The sequence below is a fragment of the Caenorhabditis remanei genome, chromosome V (assembly GCF_010183535.1).
Source record: "Caenorhabditis remanei strain PX506 chromosome V, whole genome shotgun sequence".
In the NCBI taxonomy this organism is placed as follows: domain Eukaryota; kingdom Metazoa; phylum Nematoda; class Chromadorea; order Rhabditida; family Rhabditidae; genus Caenorhabditis; species Caenorhabditis remanei.
In genome coordinates, this window is record NC_071332.1 from 5,997,311 (window position 1) to 6,019,292 (window position 21,982).

Genomic DNA, 21,982 nt, shown 5'->3' on the forward strand with positions numbered 1-21,982 from the left:
GAGAGTAACGAATAAGACAATAGTTCAAGTGAGACAGGTTTATTGGTCGAAGAGGTAGTAGAGATACATGATGATGGATAACTCGGGAGAAGCCACGAACAACGTGAATAATCATATTTATAGACCTTCATTGGAATGTGGGGCGGGGCATCAGTTGGAATGTGGGCGGGCATCAGTTGCTGCAGTTCTTAAAATTGCATGCTCTTCATGGTGAGAATCTTTTTAAAATTGTTTTGACGATTGCTTGCGAACCACCTCACAGTCGAACAGCATTTCTTTATTACGTTCGAGACCTAATCAAACCAGTTATGTCATTTTCAATAATTTTGAACTCTAAAATCACGCTTTGTCCAATTTGATTTCGTTCCGAGTAAGGCTTTCAAGGAAGTTGGTGGTTCTGAAAAAGTCGTCGTCGCCACGAACTTTTTGAAAACATAATACATCAATTTCGTACTAGAAAATCGGGCTCTATTCCAGTTTAGATGTCCTTTGAAAACTTGAACGTCCCAAAAAACACTTGGACGTCCCTTAAAACACTTAGACGTCCCTTGAAACACTTAAACGTCCTTTCAAACATTTAAACGTCCTTTCGGTTCCGAATTATGTTCAAAAATGTTTAAACGTCCCGAAAAACATTTAGACGTCCCAAAATACGTTTCGACGTCCCACAAAATTTTGAGACGTCCCTTGAAGTCCGAAAATTTGGTTTTAAATAATTAAACGTGCTAAAAAACATTTGGACGTCCTAAAAAACATTTAAACGCCCCAAAAAAGTTTAGACGTCCCTTCAACACTAAAAGTCACTGAAAGTGCTCAAGGGACGTCTAAATATTTTTTGGGACGTCTAAATCTTCAGAACTATGTTTTGGGATTTCAAGGGACGTCTAAACATTTTATGGGACGTTTAAACGTTTTTTGGGACGTCTAAACTTTTGAAAGGACATTTAAAAAAAATTAGAGTTTGAAAGGACGTTTAAGTGTTTCAAGGGACGTCTAAGTGTTTTAAAGGACGTTTAAGTGTTTTTTGGGACGTTTGAGTTTTTAAAGGACATCTAAACTGGAATAGAGCCGAAAATCGAAATAAAATCTCCACTCTCATTAATCTTATTTCAGGAAAAAGTCCGATCGCTGGCTACAACGTCCTCATGACTCGACTTTTCATCAAAGCAAACATGCCAAAAGTCGAAGAGTTCGCCCACTATCACTCCATCGTCGTCGCAACGATCAAAGGGCTCGTTCAACTCTGGTTCCCGCTTCTCAAAATGACTAGAATCCTGTCAAACAAAACATATTAATCCGTCTATATACATGTTTGCTTGATTCTTTTTTTCGTATTTACTTTGCTTCTAGTAGTAAACGAGACTGTTGTTTTCATGAACATTGAAACACAGGTTTTTGATTTGGGAGAACATTTTGGAATTGAGGAAAAAAAGTTTGAGTTGATCGAGAGGAAGGGTAGTTTTGCGAGTTATCTTTTGAAAATGTTAACAAAAAACCTATTCAGAAAAATGGGCTCTCTACACCCACCTCTTCTTCCAAGTAATTGAAAACAACAAGACTAGAAACAACAAAAAAGTTTCGGAAAACTCTTCACGTTTTAAATATTTTCTACGTGACCTTTTGAAAATTCAAGAACTGAAAAAAAGTTTCACGCGTTTACGTATCGCCATGACATCAGTGTTTGAATCTGTTGGTGATTATCACGGCCAGAGTCTCAGAAGAGCGTCCACCACCAAGTCATGCTATCAACAGAGGAATTCTCGCAGAAGGAATCGGATCCCTGATCTCAGGACTTCTTGGTCCAAGTGTTGGAATGACCACTCACACGGAAAACATCGGATGGTTATGGCTGGCCTCTTCCTCATCGTTCTCGGACTTCTCACCAAGATCGGAGCCCTTCTCTCCACTATTCCTGATCCGCTTGTCGGTGGAGTTCTCGCTTTTTCAATGGCAATGGTAGTCGGAGTTGCAGTTTCGAATCTCCAAACAGTCGACATGGCTCTTTCTCGTAATATGGGTGTCTTCGGATTCTCGATGATGTTTGGTATGATCGTGCCAAAGTATTTCACAAAGTTCCCAGTGGCAACAGGATGGTCTTGGGCCAATGATATTCTCAATGTGTTGCTCCAGATGCCAATGTTCGTTGGAGCGCTGTGTGCTTGTATCCTGGATAACACTATTGGAGGTAAGGCTTGGAAAATTAGGAGCCTTTTCGAATTGGCTCCGCCTATCTTTGCCGATGTAGAAGTTGTAGTTACTGCGAAAGTGGGAGGAGATTATCTTCAAAGATTTTCTACCTAAATAGAATATTTTAATGAACATAGTGTCCTGCTCTCTGACCACCAGCTCTATGGTTCCAGGTGCAACACGAGAGCAGCGAGGCCTTCGACCACGAGGAGAAATCTACGAAGGCGGGATCGATGAGTGCACATACAGCTATCCGAAATGAGTAATGAACATCTTGAACCGTATTCCTGGAGTTCAATACATCCCGTGTATGCCAAAGGAAAAAAGGAACGAATCGTGTGAGCGGAGAGGAGATTCGTCTTTAAAATCTTCAATTTTTAATCCTTTTTGTATTGCCAATTCTCTTATTCATATTTTGTATTATTGCCTATTTATAAGCCATTTGATTTGGATACTTTAATAATTTTGTGTGCGCATAACAAAACAAAAAATCAAAAATGTCAAGTTTTTTCTATTGCTGTTGAACTAAAAAAGTGAATTTTCTCATAAATCTTTCTTCTTTATACATTGTTTCCGCTCCACTTTCCCTTCTTTTTGTTTTATTAAAAACACCTTTCCTCTCATTCTTTTCTTCATTTTTGAGGAAAATTATGGTTTTCGAAGGAAGTTTCCGAAATTGTGATTATTTTTCACTGGAAAAAATTTCGCACTGAAAATTGTATCTTGCAAAGTTACAGTATGAATAATAAGGGTGAATAGTACTTTGTCGGGTTTGAAATAATCATGAGATGTACATATAGGAAAGTCAAATTTTTGTAAAATGCAGGATTGCTTAAACAAGATAAGTGATTATAAATTACAACGAAATGCAATAGAAAACAGAGAAAAAATGAATGAAAGTTTATCAAAACTGATTGAACTGAATTGGTTTCTTCAGAAACTACCGTAAAACCGTATGTTGTTACTCATCGTCATACCAGTCATCCCATGATGTTGGGTATGATGGTGAATTGCGTTCAGCTTCACAACTTACCCGAAACAATCCAATGTTATTATTTTCGACTAGAAATTCACCAACTGTTCCATCCGGACGACAAATACAGTAGTAAATATTATGGCTGACTCCATGATGATCATTAAATATTTTTTCCTCTCGACGCACTTGAAGTTTAGAGTTTCTGTAAAATTTTAATTTCAGCGCAAGGCTGTCGAACGGACGGCCGCGGATTTACTACATGGGCAGAATTTCTGCACATCGACTAATCTGGTCGTCTACAAGGCCGCCTGAAGAAGCGAAAGTTTTCGATGACTGAGAGCTCCGATATAAAATTGCCCCAGGGCCTGTTTGCCAGCATTGTTTCAGAGTGAAAAAACACCATACCTTTCTATGAGTATCAATGAATTGACACAGTCATCAATATCAATATCTTCAGAATAATCTGTTAATATCATTTTCCATGGTGGTGTCCATCCATCGTTCCAATTTTCAATAAACCATTTGAAATGAGTACTGTTTAAAATTGAATGAGATAGACGAATAATAGATGATTTACATTCGAGGATCTCTTCAAAACTAATATAATGAGAGTGATGAGCTTCAAAAGACATTGGATTGTGTTGCAAATAAATGGGTTTTAATTTGAACTCAGGAGTAGGTTCAAATAGGAGCTGGAGCTTGTATCGAGCTTGTTGGCGGCAGAGAATTGAATCAACGACTTTATCATCTTCTGGCGTATTTGATCGCTTTCCAACCAATCTCAATGATCTTACAGCTGACACTGTTTCACGATCACGGCAGTAAAAATCAATAATGTCTTCGTTTTCCACTCGCGTAAATTCTTGGAAATGTAGTTCAATAGTGAGCAATGGTACGTTGAAGACATCGGATAGGTAAAGGATGAATGTGTACATAGTGGCCATTTGATCTTCTTGTGACGTAAATAACTGGATAGACATCTCGGATATTGATTCGTTTTCCATTGGTACCCAGTTAAGTATAGGCACTTCTATGTAACCAGGTTTTGGGCTTTTTTGTTCGTTTTTTGGAAACATTGAAAGAAACTTTTGTAGAAAATTTCTTCGTGGTGGAGTGCTTATTTTGAAAACCCATTCAGTTTTCGGGTAATAATCAAACTTCAAACGAATCTCATTATCGGATGAAAACTTAGATACGAATTCTCTTGTCGACTTATAACATTGTAGTTGACTCCGTGTTGACTTACAGATCATTTTACTTTTCTTACTGCATAGTGAAATGGCAACTCTAAATTTAAAAATAAATGATTTGACATAATCTTATAATAAAACTCACAATTCAAATGGAGTTACCAATTTGAGAACTCGATTCATAATAAGCATTGGTAGATGAAATAAAGAAAATTCAGGAGGCATTTCGTGTTGGTATTTGGTGGATGAGAGATGGGAGTGAATAGTAAGAAGAGGAGAGGATATGGATTGATTGAAGACAGAGAAGATTGGAGATGTTTGCATACGATAGGGGGGAGGTCTGTTGGTTTTGAGGTAATTGCTGGTTTTTGAGGTAATTGCTGGAGATTTAAGAGTCACTGTATGTTTTCTTTCTCTGAATAATATTTTCTCGGATTTGAAATATTCATGAGATGAACATAGGAAAGTCAAATGTTTGTAGAATACAAGAATTTTATACAAGATAAATGAATGTAAATTACAATGAAATGCAATAGAAAATAAAGAAGAAATGAATGAAAGTTTTAACAAGAGTGATACATCAAATATATAATTGGTTTCTTCAGAAACTACTCATAAACCCTTTATTTTTAGACATTGTTATTCAATGAAAATTTCGGATAGAATGGTGAATTGCGTTCATCTTCACAACTTACACAAAACCCTCCCTTTTTATTGTTTTGGACTAAAATTTCACCAATTGTTCCATCCGGACGACGTAGACAGTAGTGAACATAACGTAACATCTGCTCATCAACAGTATCTATTCTTTCTTCTCGATGCACTTGAAGGTTATTAATTCTGCAATATTTTAGTTTCAGAGCGAGAATAAAAAATCACATACCTTCCAATGAGTATCAATGAACGGACACATTCATCTATATCTACATCTTCCTCAAATATTGTTGCTATCATTCTCCATGCTGGTGTCCATCCATCGTTCCATTTTATAATCAGTGTTATTAAATGTGTTCTATTGATAATTGAATTCAATAGAATAATAATACGTGATTGGAATTCGAGGATCTGTTGAAAACTAATCCAAAGAGAGTGGTGCGCTTCAAAATAAAATGGATTGTGTTGCAAATGAATTGGTTTTAATCTGAACTCCGTAGTAGGTTCCAATAGAAGCTGGAGCTTAAATCGAGCTTGTTGGCGGCAGAGAATTGAATACACGACTTCACCATCTTCTGGCAAATTCAACCACTTTCCAACCAATTTCAATGATTCTACAGCTAGTTCCGTTCCACGATCACGGCAATAAAAATCAACAATGTCTTCGTTTTCCACTCGTGTGAATTCTTGGAAATGTAGTTCAATAGTGCGCAATGGTATGTTGAAAACATCAGATAGGTAGAGGATGAATGTGTACATAGTTGCCGTTTGATCTTCTTGTGACGTGAATAACTGGATAGACATCTCGGATATTGATTTATTTTCCAATGGTTCCCAGGTAATTATATATAAATTGTTTACCACTTTTATGTAAGCAGGTTTTGGGCTTTTTCGCATTTTTTTTGGAAACATTGAAAGAAACTTTTGTAGAAAATTTTTTTGAGGTGGAGTGTTTATTTTAAAAACCCATTTAGTTTTTGGGCAGTAATCAAACTTCAAACGAATCTCATTATTGGATGAAAACTTCAATACGAATGCTCTTGTCGACTTACAACATTGTAGTCGACTCCGTATTGACTTACAGATCATTTTACTCTTCTTACTGCATAGTGAAATGGCAACTCTAAATTTAAAAATAAATGATTTGACATAATCTTATAATAAAACTCACAATTCAAATGGAGTTACCAATTTGAGAACTCGTTTCATAATAAGCATTGGTAGACGAAACAAAGGGAATTCAGGAGGCATTTCGTATTGGTATTTGGAGAAAAAGAGGTGGAACAGACTAGGAAGAAGAGGAGAGGATGTGGATTGAAGACAAAGAGGATTGGAGATGCTTGCATTCGATAGGGGGGAAGGTCTGTTGGTTTAGAGGTTATCGCAGGTTCATTAGATAGAGTCGTTGATAACTGGAAATGAGATGTTCAGCAAGTTAAGGACAACATTTGGATAGAAGATGCGGCAGGTTTTTTTTATATCAAATTGAAGAGAGTAGAATGGAGTTTTTAGTAATTACAGATAGGTTTATGATGTTGGTTTATCTTTATTTAAAATCCAGGACTCTATTAAAAGCCATTCGTCACATATGATTATTAGATGGTTATCGGTTATGACTGAAATATTATACATTTCTCACCAAGATCGGAGCATTTCCAGATCTTCCTGTTACTTCCATTAGATGGAGTCACTGCGAAAGTGGCAGGAGTTTATATTGCATGACGTTTCCACTAGAATATGATAAGTTAATGAACATATTACCTATGCTCTCTTACCACCAGCTGAACAAATTCTCGTTGTTTCCAGGTGCAGCACGAGAACAACGAGGAGAAATCTACGAAGGCGGAATCGACGAGTGCACATACAGCTATCCGAAATGGGTCATAAACATCTTGAACCGTATTCCATATGTCAAAAGAAAAGAAAGGAACGAAGCGGAAAAGAGATTCGTCTTTAAAATCTTTAATTTTCAATTCCTTTTGTTGCCCATTCTCTTATTCATATTTGCCTATTTTTTAGCCATTTTTGAGGTACTTTGATCATTTTTGCGGGCACAACAAAACAAGAAACCAGAAATCAAAAATGTCAATTTTTCCCTGGTGCTGCTGAAATAAAAAAGTAAATTTTCTCATAAATCTGTCGTTTTTTCTCTTTTTTATATTGTTTCCGCTCCCCTTTCCCTTCCATTTGTTTCAATAGAAAGCACCTTTCCTCCCCTTCATTTCTTCCCTATTTCCTTCTTCATAAGTGCTCAAACTTTTTGAACCTCTTCTTCGAGTATCCAAGACATTTGGTATCGGTAGGGCAGTGCGAACAATCGGACAGCAGAGTAAACAGAACTCTGAGCGAGCCGCTTGAAAAGAAGAGAAGAGACAGGTGTTTGCGCACTGCGAGTTACTTACTAACTGCCACATCTATCACCATTTCATTACCTTTTTATTATATTTTCTCCCTCTTATCATTCTGTGATTTGTGTAATGTTTTCTCGTTCGCATAATTAAATTTCCGTTAATTCCGAAACCTTTTCTCACACCTGTGCCGATGAAATTTAATCCGTTTCCGTTTCATTTCGCCGAGCAGGAAAAAATTCGAAAAAAACACAACCAACTGAATAATTCCACGAGAAGAACACGCAGCTTCTCTAGAATATTCTCAAGAATTTATGAGTTTTCCAGACGAAAAAAAGTTCTGGAAAACAAGTAAAACTTTGAGAAAGAACCCTTCCAACCCAGGAATTTCTTGAAAACCGTATGAGTAAATGTCAATATATTTCGTTTTCTGGTGACACTGTGATTCACGAATCATTGTGATATTTACTTTCCCGACCGGGTGAAGAAGGACTTTTGTTGAGAAACAAGCTGATTCACTTTTCACTTTTTGACTTTGGTCGGTACTTCAGAACTTGATTATTAATGTTGTACACATGTTGTTCTGTTTTTGATTTCATTCGTAAACCAATAAAAATTACTTTTTCAAAAAAAAAGGGAAAGGAAACGTCATTTATAAAACCGCACCCTTTGATTTATTTGAAAGTTTGAATTATTTTTAGAGCTGAAAGTTTGAAATCATAAAATTGGTGCCTTAGACTTCTGATACCTATTAGAGAAAACTTTACGTTTTCTGAAATCGAATTAGAAGATTTCTTTATGCGGCCACCATTGTTCTTCTTTTCATTTTTATGGAAAACATTCAAAACCTGGAAGAAATACTTGAAAAAATTAATGGCCGATGGCCTAAGATCTGTGAAAAAAGTTCGGCCAGTACAGACCGTTTTCGTTTTTGGGAATTAATTAAAAACCGTATTTTGATTTTTGAGCTTTAAATTTCTAAACTTTCAAATTGTTTTGTTGCTCTTTCTCGTCATTTCCCTCCAAACCTATTTCCACCAAATCTGACGCAATCTAAAAAAAAATAGCATTCTTTCTCTCCTCCCATTGCACCCAACACATTGATCTGTAAAATGGGCAATTCGTGCTAATAGCCACCAACTCAATCAAATGGCGACAAACAAGAAGAGAGAGCAAACGACGACTCTTTTGTTAGAAGAAGACGTTCCAAACTCTTTTTTTTCAATTTCTTCTTTTCGGGAGGGCGTAGAAATGTATCAAGATTCCTCCCGTTTTCCTCCCGTTTTTTGCATGTTTTCTTTCTTCTCTGTCTCAGTTGAGCAAGCCAGCAAGGATTATAATACTTAGCAAGGCGAGATCTCTTCCCCCTTTTCTTCTATATATTATTTTTTCCTTTTCTTAATTTCCTACTCCTTTCCGCTTCTTCATCTTCTTCGTTTCCCCCCATCTTCTTCTTCATCTTTTTCATTTTCTTCCCTTAGTTTCTTCTTCTTCTTCTTTCACACCATAAGTTCTTTCCACCTTTTTCTTTTTTTCGTTTTGTATCTGGTGCTTACATTATTCATCATCTTCGGTTTCCATTCTCCCACTCTCTTCTTTTTCTTCTTTCTTACGTAGAAATAACGAGCAGCTGGAAAAATTATTGCCGAAAGATTTCGGGGGGGTGGAGCTTTCTTATTCAAAGAGAAATGCGAATATAATTAGTCGAATTTGCAGTTTCTAGAACTCAAATCTAAACTTTTGAATCCAATATTTTAATTGAAAGCAGCTGCTCAATGAAAGGTTGTCCTCTTCTCTCCAAACCCTTGAATTATCTTTTTCATCTGGTTTGCCCATGTCTACCTCTTCTTTTCTTCTTCTTCTTTCAACAAATGCACTCTTCGAACAACAACTTTCTGGCAATAATCCGCCTTTTCTCATCTTTTGTCCTTGATCTTAGATTTCTTAGGTTTTTGAAAGGATGTCTGGTTTTCGAGAGTCTGACATGGATCACCGGATCCATTTTCAGTTTGGTTCTAAAAATGTTAATTTCCAGTCAGATTTCAAATTGAAATTTCAAGGAAAACCAAAAGGAAAAGTCCGAATTACTTCTTAAATAGAAATTTTCAATTTTCTGTGACATTGTTATAGAAAGAGCCCTAAAAGCATAATTACATTCCAACTGGAATTCACTGTTTTGATTTTCGAAATCCGATAGCATTTTCAGAATCAGAATAGTTATTTCAGTTTTCAAATGGTGTACAAATTCTCCTAAAAAACCCAAACTGGGTTTGAAACTGCGCTTCACCGTAACGGAAAAATGAAGAAAACGCAAGACAAGTGATCAGTTTTTCAAAGTTCCGGTAGAGCGCGATTGCCAACATCGTACTCTGACAATTTATTATTAACTGATTTCACGACCCTTACCTAGTGGAAATATCTTTCAAACTGGAGGAGATCAGAAGTTCCCATTTCAGGAGATTCAACTTCATAGCTCTGATTTTTATCACTATCTCTGTATAAACCCAAAACTCCTCTTCCGATCTTCACCTTTTGCCAACACTCTAGTACACCACCTGAGTTATTTTTTCCCATTTTCCCCTATTCAAATAACCGTTTATCACTCTTCTCGGTCAACTCCCATTTGTCATTGTATTCGTCACTCTCTGGATTATTTCCTCTTCTCACTTTCTCCCCCCCCCCCTCTTCTCTACTTTCCTGACAGGTGCATTTACAGTGTGACTCAACACTTTTTGTCTTCTCCTTTCTCGCCCTTATCAGCTCTCTCCATATACGTCAGTTATAGTTAACGCACGCTGTGTGATAAGTCAGAGAAAAGGACAAGTCAGAGGAAAAACATTTTGATTTTTATTTCAGATAGAAGAAGAAGAAGAAAAAAGAAGAAACGTGAACTGCCACGCACTCATAACACGTAGAACCCCCCACGTCGACTGCTCCCCTCAAAGCCATCTCTGATTATTCTCGCCTCAAGAAATGTTGCTTCTCTTCGTCTATCTTGGCTTCAACTTCATGGTTACTGTATTTGGATTCACATTCTTCTGGAAACTCTTCCCGAAGAATCGGATGGAAGCCACGTCACGGCCGAATGGTGAGGTGAATATTCATTTTTTGTGTTTGGGTTTTGATATTAGTTGGAACTGTGATTTCTAGCAATCGCGCTCTAGCCAGATACCAGCAGAGCGTGTTTACTGCGTGTTTACTGCATGTTTAACAATACGTCCTCGTGAGTAGTTCTCCATAACCAGTTTCCCAATTTTCAGCCGATTTGAAAAAGTTGGACAGCGAGAACAACAATACAATTGAATCGAGAATAGTGGAGGAAGAAGATCGAAAGTGCAGATGAAACTGGAACAAAATGGAAAACAAAAAGAAAGAAATACGAGTAAACTGTAATTCCGGATACCCGAATATGTTAGCAATTCATCGGTTAGATCTATTTTATATTTGGTTTGTAAAAAGAAAAATAAAACTTGTAAATTTTATTTTCTAGGGTTTTTAAAAGCATAGCGGGTTCCCGTATTCCAAAGTGTTACGGATTTTCGATTCTGTTCGAAATACGTACCATTTTTCTGTTTTGGTAGAGCGCAATGTGTCGAGAAATCAGCAACTGCGTTCCTCCGAAATTACTGAAGAATGGATCTCGATTTCTTTGAAGTTTTCGGTTAAAATAATTTCAGTAATTCTAAATTTGGCTCGAAGAAAAACTGTGTCTAAATCATGATTTGTGATTTTTCAATATGTGTTTTCAAGTATCGTTTTGAAAACATTTCAAACTGCTTGCAGCAAAGTTCTGGTCAATACAATTATGCAAAATTCATTTAGTAGAAAATGAGAATTTGTAGAATATCGAGATCATATTATTATATCAAAATGAAATATGTTTCCGAAATATCACATTCACTTTTCCTTACGACTCCTGCGACTTCGTTGCCTTTCTCAAATTCTGAAGTTCACTTCCAGAATCTGCAAACGCTGGAAGCTTCACACATGAACCATCCATCAGCATCTTTACAGTCAGTTGGTATTCGGGGCTGAAAATAAATATTGGTGATAAGACTAAACAAATAAATGTTGTCTCTCCAGTGTTCTGGCCTGATTATCAGAAAACATGTGGTTTTTATTTTGTGGCAGTCGTTAAATTTCAGTCTCTACTCACTTGATTGTATAGAAAATAAATAGGTTCGATGATATTGCAATGTTGACTGTAATTCCAGAATACATTTGGATTAAATTGAAAATTTCTTGGTCATCAGTAACGAAGTAGCCAAACGTGTTGGATACTGTAGTGATAGCCCATCCAAACAGAACGATTCCAACAGTGACTCCTATAGATTTGAAGACTGCTTTGAAACGAGAACCTGTAAATTTGAGAGCTACAGTAACCCAAAACTCGGTGGACTCACTCGTGTCGTGAAACTTCAGAAGTACAGCTGTCATCGCGTACGCCAATATAATTGACACGTAAATTGCATGGCTTGAAAGAGTGAACACTTTGAAGGAAACGCCTGCCAAAGCAGTTGGTATCGCACACTTCACTTGTCTGTAATTACGGAAATGCACAATTTGGAAAAGGGCATAAATCAATTCGAGGGGAACCCACTCATTATTCCGTTCGATGAAACCGAGGTAGAGGATGGCTGAAGTGTAGAGAATGGGGAAGATGAGGTGGATTGAGGTGTAGAGAACTTTTTGGAATTGCAGCTCGCGATATCTGGAAAAAGGGGTTTGAGTATTTGTCAGAAAACTAATGGACATCGGAGTATTCAGATCAACAGACGATCTGTCATTTGGAAAGTCAGAAGCTGGGACTTCTGGACAAACAAAAATACAAAAATAAATTTCTTTGGTTTCAAGAAAGTCATGAAAAATTGCCGCGGGAATTTTTCGATGTTTCAAAAATTGCTCGAAAGTTATTCCAAAAATCAGAAGTTCACTTAAAACCTCTTAAAATTTGACAATATTTGAGCATTTTCTGAGAAAAAGAAACTATTCTTCCGAACTCTTCATTGCTGCTACTATTTCAATAGATCTAAATTTCTATTTCCCTCGACATCCATACTCACAGACATACAGATAGACTCACTTAATTGGAAACGAGACCGCTAATAGTCGATCCAGACCAATTTCCATTAGAAGTGGAGCTGCAATTGTCAAGCCAATTACTGGGAAAAAGTTCAAAAGATAGCATGTTGATTGGTAGGAGAAGGCTGAAAACGAATTTTCATACCCCAAGTTTTTTTGTCTTTGGCCTACAATTCGTGAGCAGTTGAATGACGAATACTATTTGACCGCAGACGTGAATTCCATCAGCCAGACAGGTCAACGTGAGGAGAATATGAAATGGGGAACGGAGGCGACTGGAAATAGAGAGAACGAATTTGGAGAACGGATATATAAACTCACGGATTCACGAAAAAGCAAATGATCATCACGGCATTGCTGAAAACTCCGATTGGAATAATAATCAAATAGAAAAATGTCAATGGAATCATCCATGGATGCACATCTTCAAACATTTTCTGAAAAAAAAGAGAAATCTGAAAATCTGTTTCGAAAAAAAGAGAAAAAAACAAAGATCTCGAGACAAGATATGAACCGGAATCGAACCAAAAAAGTGGGAAAACATGAAGAAACGTTGAGTTCACAGAGGTGGTTTCCGGTCTAACTTTTGCACTTTGCAGAATTTTTAAGCGAGTGGGAGGAAGCCCTCTCTTCAGAATTCGTTGGGTCCATAAAAACAAAACTATTTCAGATTCCAGTCTTAAAACTGAAAATGACTAAACTCTGAACAAAACTTCTGCTTTTATAGTAAAAAAATTATTTTGTATTTCCCAAGTGAGTTTTTGGATTCAGAATTCAGGGAAAAACAAGTAAGCGGATTTGTGATTTTAACTAAAAGTACATGTTTAATTAGCTACAAAAGGAATAAAAGTACATATAAATCACGATGTAAACGTGATATGAATCGGATTTATATTTTCTTCAAATTCTCAGAATTTCGAATCTGTAAATAGAATAATGTGTGAACGGAGTCTGATCCTTGGACTGAAAAACAGATACATGTGTTTCAATCATTTATTCATTACACCACGCAAAGGGTCCCGTCGGAATTTTATTTTCGCTGGTTTTCTCAGGATGGGAGCAGTGAGAGCTCTTCTTTCATTTCATGTTTCTCAAATTTCTTTTTATTTTTTCCGGGGAAAATTTGGAAATGAAATCAATCAGTGACAAATTAACGAATTTTTTCTTCAAAACTGATGTTAACCAAAATCTGAAAATCACAACTATTTCAAAAACTCGAATTCAATTCCAAATCCGAAATCTCTCATGTCATAGATCAATCAACTAAGACTCATCTCCAATATACATCGCTTCAAAGCAGTTGACACCTGTTCACTATGTTTTACACGCTTCCAGACTCCTCCCACTTTTCTCTCTTTTGTTTCTGAAGGCAAAATAGAACATGATTTTTAGAGAAAAGTGCGATTCTAACGATTTGAACTGTTTTTCGAAAATAAAAAGATAAAACAGCGAGAATGAGACCAATTTCTGACGGTACAGATATGAAAGTTTGATGAATATATTTGAAATTTTTTAAGTTAGCAAAGCTTTTATCTAGATTTTTAAAAGCGAGAAAAAATTAACTTTTAAAAAGTGGGAACTGCTAAAACAAAGTGAGTTTTCCATTGAGTGTCCTCTCAAAAAAATGAACAAACTCGTGGTCATTCTTACAAAAAAAGGAATTGCAAATAATGTGTAAAAGTAGAAAAAAACGAAAACACATAATCCTTAAAGTGACTTCCTTCCTCTTTGAACCCTCTTCTCTCGAAATGAAATAAAAATAGAAACGATCAAAAACTAAACGGATCCATTAAATAGTTGATGAGCAGTGAGGGGAATGAGAGAGTGAGAAAAATTAAAGAGAGTAGAGAAGGGACTACTGAAAATGACGTTCTCGTAAAACTCTAATTCTCTTATTTCTCAAATACAATTATCTCATCATCAAGTGTCTATAACTTTGCACTCTGAAAAATCAATATCTAGGTGCAAAATCATCAAGAAATTTTTAAGAAAAAAAAGAAGAATAAAGTAGAGAAAGAAGAAACGAAACATTCTTCCTAATACAAAAGATTAAATGTCTTCTTTTAATGAAAATGACCTTCTCGTAGGGAATGTAAAACGATGACAAACTCCCTCCCACGATGAACGAAAATCCAGAATCAAAATTGAAAACAAGTGACTGAAATCTCAAATTACACTATTCTCCTTGAAATGATCGGTGGTTTTTTTTTTGAGAAAGTTGAACCTAGGTGGTCTACGACTTGCAAAACATCGGACACATGTGTTGCACTTTGATGGACCATGGACCACAGAGCATATCGAAAGAGGTTTCGGATATTAATGCAAATTGAGTTTGGCGCGGGTTCACTTGTGTCTGTGAATCATTTTTTAGTCAAAAAGAAAGTGAGGAAAAAGAGAGATCGCCAAAGCCTACTGTGAGGACTTTCTGTTTGAAAATGGGATCAGCAGTCTAAATGACTCTTGCATCATTTCGAGCGAGAAAAATGCCGTGTTTCTTCTGCCCAGGTAATCATGAAGCTTCTGGTGAAAAATTATGAATTTTTTCACGAAATCAATTTTTATCGCAGTTCAAATGCTTTATTGTGAAAAAAAGAATTCCAATCTTTACAACTAATTTATCGATGCCATCGTCAACTTCCTTTTCTTCTGCATTTGAGAAACCGAAGATACCGTAACCATTGTGCTCGACGCCTCGAATGCCGGTGACTTTGCCTTGCTTCTGCATCCGAACAACGATTTGATCACTTCTCGATACTCCGAACGGAAAAACGAAACTATGATGCTTCACTGTTGCAAACTAGGACTCACTTGATTGCATAAAAGATGAAAACATTTGAAGCCGCTGCAAAATTGACAGTTATTCCAGCGTACATCTGCATCAGTTGGGCTGTGAATGCCACAGAAGTAATCTCGTAGGAGAGAGTGTTGGTGAGAGTTGTGGTAACCCAACCGAACAAAACGAAGCCGACAGTAACCATGATAGAACGAAACACACTTTTGAATCGTTTACCTGGAATTCGAGAATGATTAAATAATGGATTAATAATAAGAAAACTTACTAGCACTGCTAGCTTTCAGCAGGTAATATACAATTCCATAGACCACGACAACAAGAAAATAGATAAGAGCACTTGAATAGGTGAAAAACTGGAATGGTGTACCCATCAGAGCTAGAGGGACCGCGCATGCGACTTGTCTGAAAATCGTCATTTGTAAGTGAGTGGTCCCTAAAAATAGAAAATAACTGACAGCTCTTCATCTACAATTCGATAATGAAACCCGTAATAAAGGAGAACCAAAGTGTAAACTATCGGGAAAACGAGTTGTCCAAAGATATAATATTTTGCTTCGTCTTGCAATTGACGGTATCTGAATACACTTATTGAAATCAGCCTTCTAATAATTGGTTTACTTTGTAGGAAGCTTCACAGCAATCAGTCTATCAACACCCATTGCCAGAATCAATGGACCAGATGCACCAACTCCGGAGAGAGGGATGATGAGCATGTAGAAGCATTGAGCTTGGGAACTTGTCACTGGAAGATTCCGAGTTCAATAGGTTACCAAACTTTCAGACCACTTACTATTCCCAAACAAGTGAACACAATACACAAACTGTGCACAGAGATGCAATAGGTCAGCGATACATGTCAAGCTGATGAGTATATGGCATGGAGAACGGAGGCGTCTGGAAATTTAATTTTCAAAAAACATCCTGAATCCTAGTTCCAAAAACCCACTTATTTCTGAAGAAACAGATCAACATGATACCATTCCCAATGACACCAACAAATGAATTGATGAAGAAAAAGAATCCAAGTGGAAGGATCAACGGATGAATATGAGCGAACATTTGAGTCTAAAAACTTATTTTTGATCTCAAAAGTTTTAAAAAAGAAGAAAAAACATCATTCTATCAAAGCAAGTGCCAATTTACTGCATATAACTTCTAAAAATGAAAACTATGATTTATGAAAAGTGGGAGACACATGTTGTCTTGAGATTAGACTAGAGAAAAAACATGGGGGTTGATCAAGAGTCTGAACTGCGGAGTTTGCATGTGATAAGCGTGAGAATCGGTGTCCCAAATATGAAGTTTTTGTAAGATCCTATTCCAATCCCAGGAAAAAGCAAAGGTTTTGATGTGAGGTGATTCAGATGTTTCGTTTTTATTATCAAAAAAAGGATTCGAAAAAAAGCGTTGTGAATGGAAAATGATTGGAAATCAGTTGATAATGGGAACGACGGATTTTGATGACCTGAAAGGAGAAATTATTTTTGAAAATTTGAATGAAAATATGCTCACAAGATCGTAGATCGTCTCTTCTGTAAATTTGCATCAGACTTGACGGTGACCATAGTGCTAGACGCTTCGAATGCAGGGGAGTTGGCTTTGCTTTTCATTCCGAACAACGCTTTGATCACTTCACGGTATTCGGAGCTGAAAATTCAATAGGAGTTTTAAAGTAAACGTGGTATGGTTGGAGACCTGAATTGTGGGGATTCAGATAGGTTTTCAGATTTTGCTCAATTTCAAAATAAACCAAGTTATTCTGGCAAGTCAATTCAAAGACCTTCCCCATAATTTGTACTTATTCTCCCTGAGGTTCAAAAGATATGCACCCTATCATGTGTCCTCTCTAATTATCCCTTATTATTCAAACTCAAATTCTTTGACGCAGGTTCTAAAGAGCCCATAGTGCACGCCATGTGACTGATGATGTCTGTTTGCTCACTTGATTGCATAGAAAACGAAAACATTCGACGCCGCTGCAGCATTGACTGTAATTCCAGCATACATTTGAATGAGTTGAGCGGTATAAGGAGTGTCAGATATAGAGTAGGATAGGGTGTTGGCAGTGGTGGTGGAGACCCATCCGAACATGACAAGGCCTACTGTAACGGCCAGAGAGCGGAAGACACTTTTGAATCGAGCACCTGGGAAAGTAGTTTGAAGCAGGGATTCTTTTTTTTGACTCACTAGCTTTGTTGTTTTTCAGAAGCAGATATACTGTGAGATAGACTATAAACACGAAAACATAAATGACTCCACTGGAATATGTGAACATTTGGAAAGCAGTTCCATTGAGAGCCAGAGGGTTCGCACAGATTATTTGACTGGAAATTTACAAAATATTTATGAGAAAAGGAGGCGAATCGATACTTTTTGACATTAGTATCCCTAACTAGGAATCCATAAATCAGAAAAATGACAGCATAAGCCATCGGGAAGAGTAGTTGAACGAAGATGTACAGTTTTGGCTCGTCTTGAATAATTCGATATCTGGAATGCAGTTTAGAATGACTGACTCGAAGAATTGACAGTACCTTGTGGGATATTTGACAGCAATAAGACGATCTATACCCATAGAAAGGATGAGAGGGCCACCAGAGGTTAAACCGATAAGAGGTACGGTGAGCATGTAGAAACATTGGGCTTGGGTGGAGGTTACTGTAACAGAAATTGGTTTTTTGAATAAGGATGTAATGAGAACTGTGATTTTATGACTAAATTTAAATAGTTTACAGGATTCTCATATTTTCAACTTCAAAATCATGTTTCCGTTTTTAAATCACAATTGGCAAGTGGATATTTTCCGGATTTTTTCGTCTTCTGAACCTGATAACTCAGGTGTTCTCTAGAATATTTGTTACAGGTCTAGACACAACATGATGTTGTTTTTTTTTCTGGAGGCGGCAAGAATCAGAATACAAAAAATTAGGATGACTTAATTACAGATTTGACTGAACAGCTTAATATTATTCGATCCGGGAGGTGTTGTGGCACTCGTAGGCTTAAACTACGTTTTTCAAACAATGATCTCTGCAACTCACGATTTCCAAAAAGATGAACACAGAACGGAAACTGGCCACTGATATGAATAGCATCTGCCAGGCATGTTACAGTAATCAAGATATAACATGGTGATCGAAATCTTCTGAAAACCAAAAAGTGTGTGACCATTTTCCAATTACAGCAGCTCACTTTGTCCTGAATGAACACATCAGCATCACAACGTTCCCTGCAATCCCAATAACTGAACAAAAGAAAAAGAAGAATCCGAGAGGAAGAATCTCTTTTGGGACGTAGTCGAACATCGTTTGGATGTTTGAATGAATGTTGTTGTGTCACGACGATGACATTCATTTGGTTCCCACGGTTTCTCATGTACCCGGAGGAGTTGGTACGCCTACCGACTGCATGGTGACACATGGGAGAGAAAGAGTTCAAAAATCGTCGAAACAATTTTTTGAACTTCCACTTTTTTGGAAAAGAAGTTGTCACTTAAGTAACTGATCACTAAATTGTGACAGCTCAATGATTTGATTTAGAAATGTAATTACTCATATTTGATTATTGAAAGTAGATCAAATAACCAATTTATTGGACTCGCTATCAGAAACAACTTTTAAAGATTAAATGTTTACATAACTTTTCAGGGTAATAGAAAAATAACATTTCAAAATAATAATTCAGACAACTGTCATCCGACGAGCAGCTGCTGCAGGTGACTGTTGAAACATCACAGATGGCTGGGATACTGAACGGGGGACCACTTTGGTGACTGTCTGGGTGCTGGATGGCTCGAAAATCATTCCGCCCTTCTTGCGGATTCCAAACATTGATTGGATCACTGCACGGTACTCGGAACTGGAAATATCTCTTGTAAGGAGAGAACCCGAACACTAGTAGGCTTACTTGATCGCATAGAAAACAAAGACATTTGAAGCCGCCGCAAAGTTTACAGTAATCCCTGCATACATTTGAATAAGTTGGATGGTTAGCAAATCATCTGTGATAGAATACGACAAAGTGTTTGCTGTTGTAGTGGTCACCCATCCTAGCAACACAAAACCAACTGTCACAAGAATGGAACGGAACACATTTTTGAATCGGGCACCTGGAAATTTACAAGATTTTTGGTAGATATGGTATCAGAAAAACTCACTAGCTTTATTGGATTTCAGCATGACATAAACTGAAAGGTAGATGAAAAAGACTGCGATGTAGATGATTCCACTGGTATAAGTGAACATTTGAAAAGAGTATCCGTTTAGAGAAAGGGGATTGGAGCAGACCATTTGACTGGAAAAGGAAAGTTATATTAATAAAGGCCAAGGCGTTCCATCAAAAGCCACTCACTTTTTCACATCCGTATCCCTCACGAGGAATCCGTAAACCAGGAAAGCAATACTATAGAGAACCGGAAATGCTAATTGAGCAATCACATAGTTTCTTGGCTCTTCTTGATAATACCGATATCTGAAAACTCCTCAGTTCCTAAAAAATTTTCTCCAAATAACTCACTTTGTTGGAAATTTCACAGCAATCAATCTATCAATTCCCATACTCAGAATCAAGGGACCGCCCGTGGTGAAGCCAACAATCGGGATAGTGAGGATATAGAAGCATTGAGCTTGGGAGGATGTGACTGTATACCAGAACATGGACTCGGAATGAAAATTTCAACTTACGATTCCCAAAAAGATGGACACAAAACGGGAATTGGCCGCAGACATGGAGCAAATCGGCAACACAAGTTGCACAAATTAAGAGGTGGCACGGGGATCGGAACCGTCTGAAATTAAAAAAAATATATATCACAAAAATTGAGTTCAATAACTCACTTTGTCCTAATAGTGCAAAAAACCATAATTGTGTTACCAATCACTCCAATCACAGAGCAGAAAAAGAAAAAGAAGCCGAGAGGCAAGATAGCTGGGTTGATATAATCGAACATTGTTTCCAATTAGACAGCTTTCAGAAAACAACTTCTAGTTTGTAGTAGAAAGTTTAAAACATCAAAAGCAAGGCTCAAAAACACGGATTCATTTATTTTCACACCCCTCGTGCGAGGGTGAGCATGTAAGCAATAAGGGGGCGGAGTTTGGCCAGACAAGAGTTAGAAATTATCAAATTAGATCACCAGTGTCATTCTTCGTGATGATTTGGGAATTAATTTGGAGGATGAGAAAAATTTGGGCATTGAGAGTACAGAAAGAGACTTTGATCTCTTTGAACTATGAGCTCCGAGGTCTTGAGTGGTTGATGTCTCCGTGTGGGCAACCCCTAGTTTCTTGGATTTTCTTCCGAAGAGTTTTTGAATAGCTTCACGATATTCAGAGCTGAAATTTTATATTTTCACCAGATAAGATGTGTCGATAACTGACTTGATAGAATAAAACACGAAGACATTAGAGGCGGCTGCAAAGTTGACTGTAATTCCAGCATATGTCTGAATCAAATGAGCCGTATCAAGGTTATCCGTGACAGAATACGAAGAGGAGTTTGCAATTGTAGTTGTTGCCCATCCCAAGAGAACAAAACTGACAGTGACGAGGATTGAGCGGAAGACACTTTTGAAACGGGAGTCTAGAACTGGACAGTTGACGATGAAGGGGGCCTTGAAAACTTACTTGTCTGACTATGTTTCAATAGAAAATAAACTCTGAAATACACAAAGAAAATAGCCACATAAATGAATGCACACGTGTAGTTATACCATTGAAAAGATGCCCCCTTGAGAGCTAACGGGTTGGCACATGTGATTTGTCTGGAAGCGAAATTAAGATATTTTCCTTTTAGTGTTCCTCTCTCACTCATTAATATCTCGTTCCAAAAATCCGAAAACTAGGAAAAAAGATGTATAGATAGTTGGAAATATTAGTTGGAGAGCTAGATATTTCACAGACGATTGTTGATAATAACGATAAGATGTCGGGAACGTCACGGCTATGAAGCGATCAATCCCCATTGCAAGAATCAAGGGACCGCCTGCAGTGTAGCCAATGATTGGCAGGATTAGCATGAAATAGCATTCCGATTGACTGGATGTGACTGAAATGAGTTGGTAAGGTCTCCAGGAATCTTTTGAAACTTGAAAAAACCTACATCCAGTAAAGAATTGATAGATGAAGGGGTACTGGCCACTAATATGAAAAGCATCAATGAGACAGGTGAGGGAAATTAAGAAATGGCATGGGGAGCGGAGTCGTCTGGAATTAAAACTCATAGTTTTCGATTACCGAGGCTTCGAATCTAGAATCGCTCAGGAGATAGTCACGTTCAAATCGTTGTATCTCAAAAACTAAACAAGATTGCAGAACATTTCAGATTAAAACTCAAAGATTTATACAGTCACAAATTTTTGTGATTGATAAACCAATTATAGCTCTATTAGTTTATGAGACTCACTTTGTAATTGCACAACATAATATCATTATAGTATTCCCAATAACTCCAATAGTAGAACAGAAGATAAAGAATATTGCAAGAGGAAGAAGATACAAGTCAACCATCTGAAGAATCCAGGAACTGGGATCACTAGCAGCAAAATACGATTCAGTTCTCATAATATTCCCAAAAAACTCCCACCGACCCGTATTCGTGCACATTGCAACATTTGTCCCGAGACACGGAATACGTGCGTTTATTCATAAAAGTCAGCAATTATGTTTAGATTCAACTAGAAGAAAGTGAACCCTGCAGCGCGAGGGGAGAAAATAAATGAAACGAAAAAGAATTCATTGACACAACAAACATC

General features: G+C 37.2%; 7 protein-coding genes across 7 annotated transcripts; 1 reads left to right on the plus strand and 6 right to left on the minus strand.

The window, feature by feature from the left end:
• Window positions 1-1,109: 1,109 nt before the first annotated feature.
• Window positions 1,110-5,811, minus strand: GCK72_017609 (uncharacterized protein; the record flags this gene model as incomplete). Its single annotated transcript, XM_053732164.1, has 6 exons — window positions 1,110-1,274; window positions 1,884-2,166; window positions 3,165-3,365; window positions 3,569-4,131; window positions 5,049-5,193; window positions 5,237-5,811. 6 exons carry the CDS (start codon window positions 5,809-5,811, stop codon window positions 1,110-1,112), a joined length of 1,932 nt encoding a protein of 643 aa, XP_053581077.1.
• Window positions 1,669-2,449, plus strand: GCK72_017610 (uncharacterized protein; the record flags this gene model as incomplete). The annotated part of the gene is made up of 2 exons (XM_053732165.1): window positions 1,669-2,185; window positions 2,361-2,449. The coding sequence occupies 2 exons, from the start codon at window positions 1,669-1,671 to the stop codon at window positions 2,447-2,449; spliced, it is 606 nt and encodes a 201-aa protein (XP_053581078.1).
• A 5,451-nt stretch (window positions 5,812-11,262) lies between the features above and the next one.
• On the minus strand, window positions 11,263-12,871 carry GCK72_017611 (uncharacterized protein; the record flags this gene model as incomplete). The annotated part of the gene is made up of 6 exons (XM_053732166.1): window positions 11,263-11,386; window positions 11,512-11,713; window positions 11,759-12,066; window positions 12,439-12,562; window positions 12,609-12,712; window positions 12,759-12,871. The coding sequence occupies 6 exons, from the start codon at window positions 12,869-12,871 to the stop codon at window positions 11,263-11,265; spliced, it is 975 nt and encodes a 324-aa protein (XP_053581079.1).
• Window positions 12,872-15,047: 2,176 nt separating this feature from the next.
• Window positions 15,048-16,290, minus strand: GCK72_017612 (uncharacterized protein; the record flags this gene model as incomplete). Its single annotated transcript, XM_053732167.1, has 7 exons — window positions 15,048-15,156; window positions 15,246-15,447; window positions 15,497-15,633; window positions 15,687-15,806; window positions 15,850-15,973; window positions 16,022-16,125; window positions 16,178-16,290. 7 exons carry the CDS (start codon window positions 16,288-16,290, stop codon window positions 15,048-15,050), a joined length of 909 nt encoding a protein of 302 aa, XP_053581080.1.
• Window positions 16,291-16,662: 372 nt separating this feature from the next.
• Window positions 16,663-18,536, minus strand: GCK72_017613 (uncharacterized protein; the record flags this gene model as incomplete). Its single annotated transcript, XM_053732168.1, has 8 exons — window positions 16,663-16,696; window positions 16,744-16,878; window positions 17,174-17,375; window positions 17,419-17,555; window positions 17,602-17,721; window positions 17,766-17,889; window positions 18,273-18,376; window positions 18,424-18,536. The coding sequence occupies 8 exons, from the start codon at window positions 18,534-18,536 to the stop codon at window positions 16,663-16,665; spliced, it is 969 nt and encodes a 322-aa protein (XP_053581081.1).
• A 375-nt stretch (window positions 18,537-18,911) lies between these two features.
• GCK72_017614 (uncharacterized protein) lies at window positions 18,912-20,179 on the minus strand (the record flags this gene model as incomplete). Its single annotated transcript, XM_053732169.1, has 7 exons — window positions 18,912-19,089; window positions 19,138-19,339; window positions 19,388-19,524; window positions 19,582-19,701; window positions 19,747-19,870; window positions 19,914-20,017; window positions 20,067-20,179. The coding sequence occupies 7 exons, from the start codon at window positions 20,177-20,179 to the stop codon at window positions 18,912-18,914; spliced, it is 978 nt and encodes a 325-aa protein (XP_053581082.1).
• A 177-nt stretch (window positions 20,180-20,356) lies between these two features.
• On the minus strand, window positions 20,357-21,791 carry GCK72_017615 (uncharacterized protein; the record flags this gene model as incomplete). Its single annotated transcript, XM_053732170.1, has 6 exons — window positions 20,357-20,564; window positions 20,610-20,811; window positions 20,856-20,992; window positions 21,039-21,276; window positions 21,331-21,434; window positions 21,634-21,791. The coding sequence occupies 6 exons, from the start codon at window positions 21,789-21,791 to the stop codon at window positions 20,357-20,359; spliced, it is 1,047 nt and encodes a 348-aa protein (XP_053581083.1).
• Window positions 21,792-21,982: the final 191 nt, after the last annotated feature.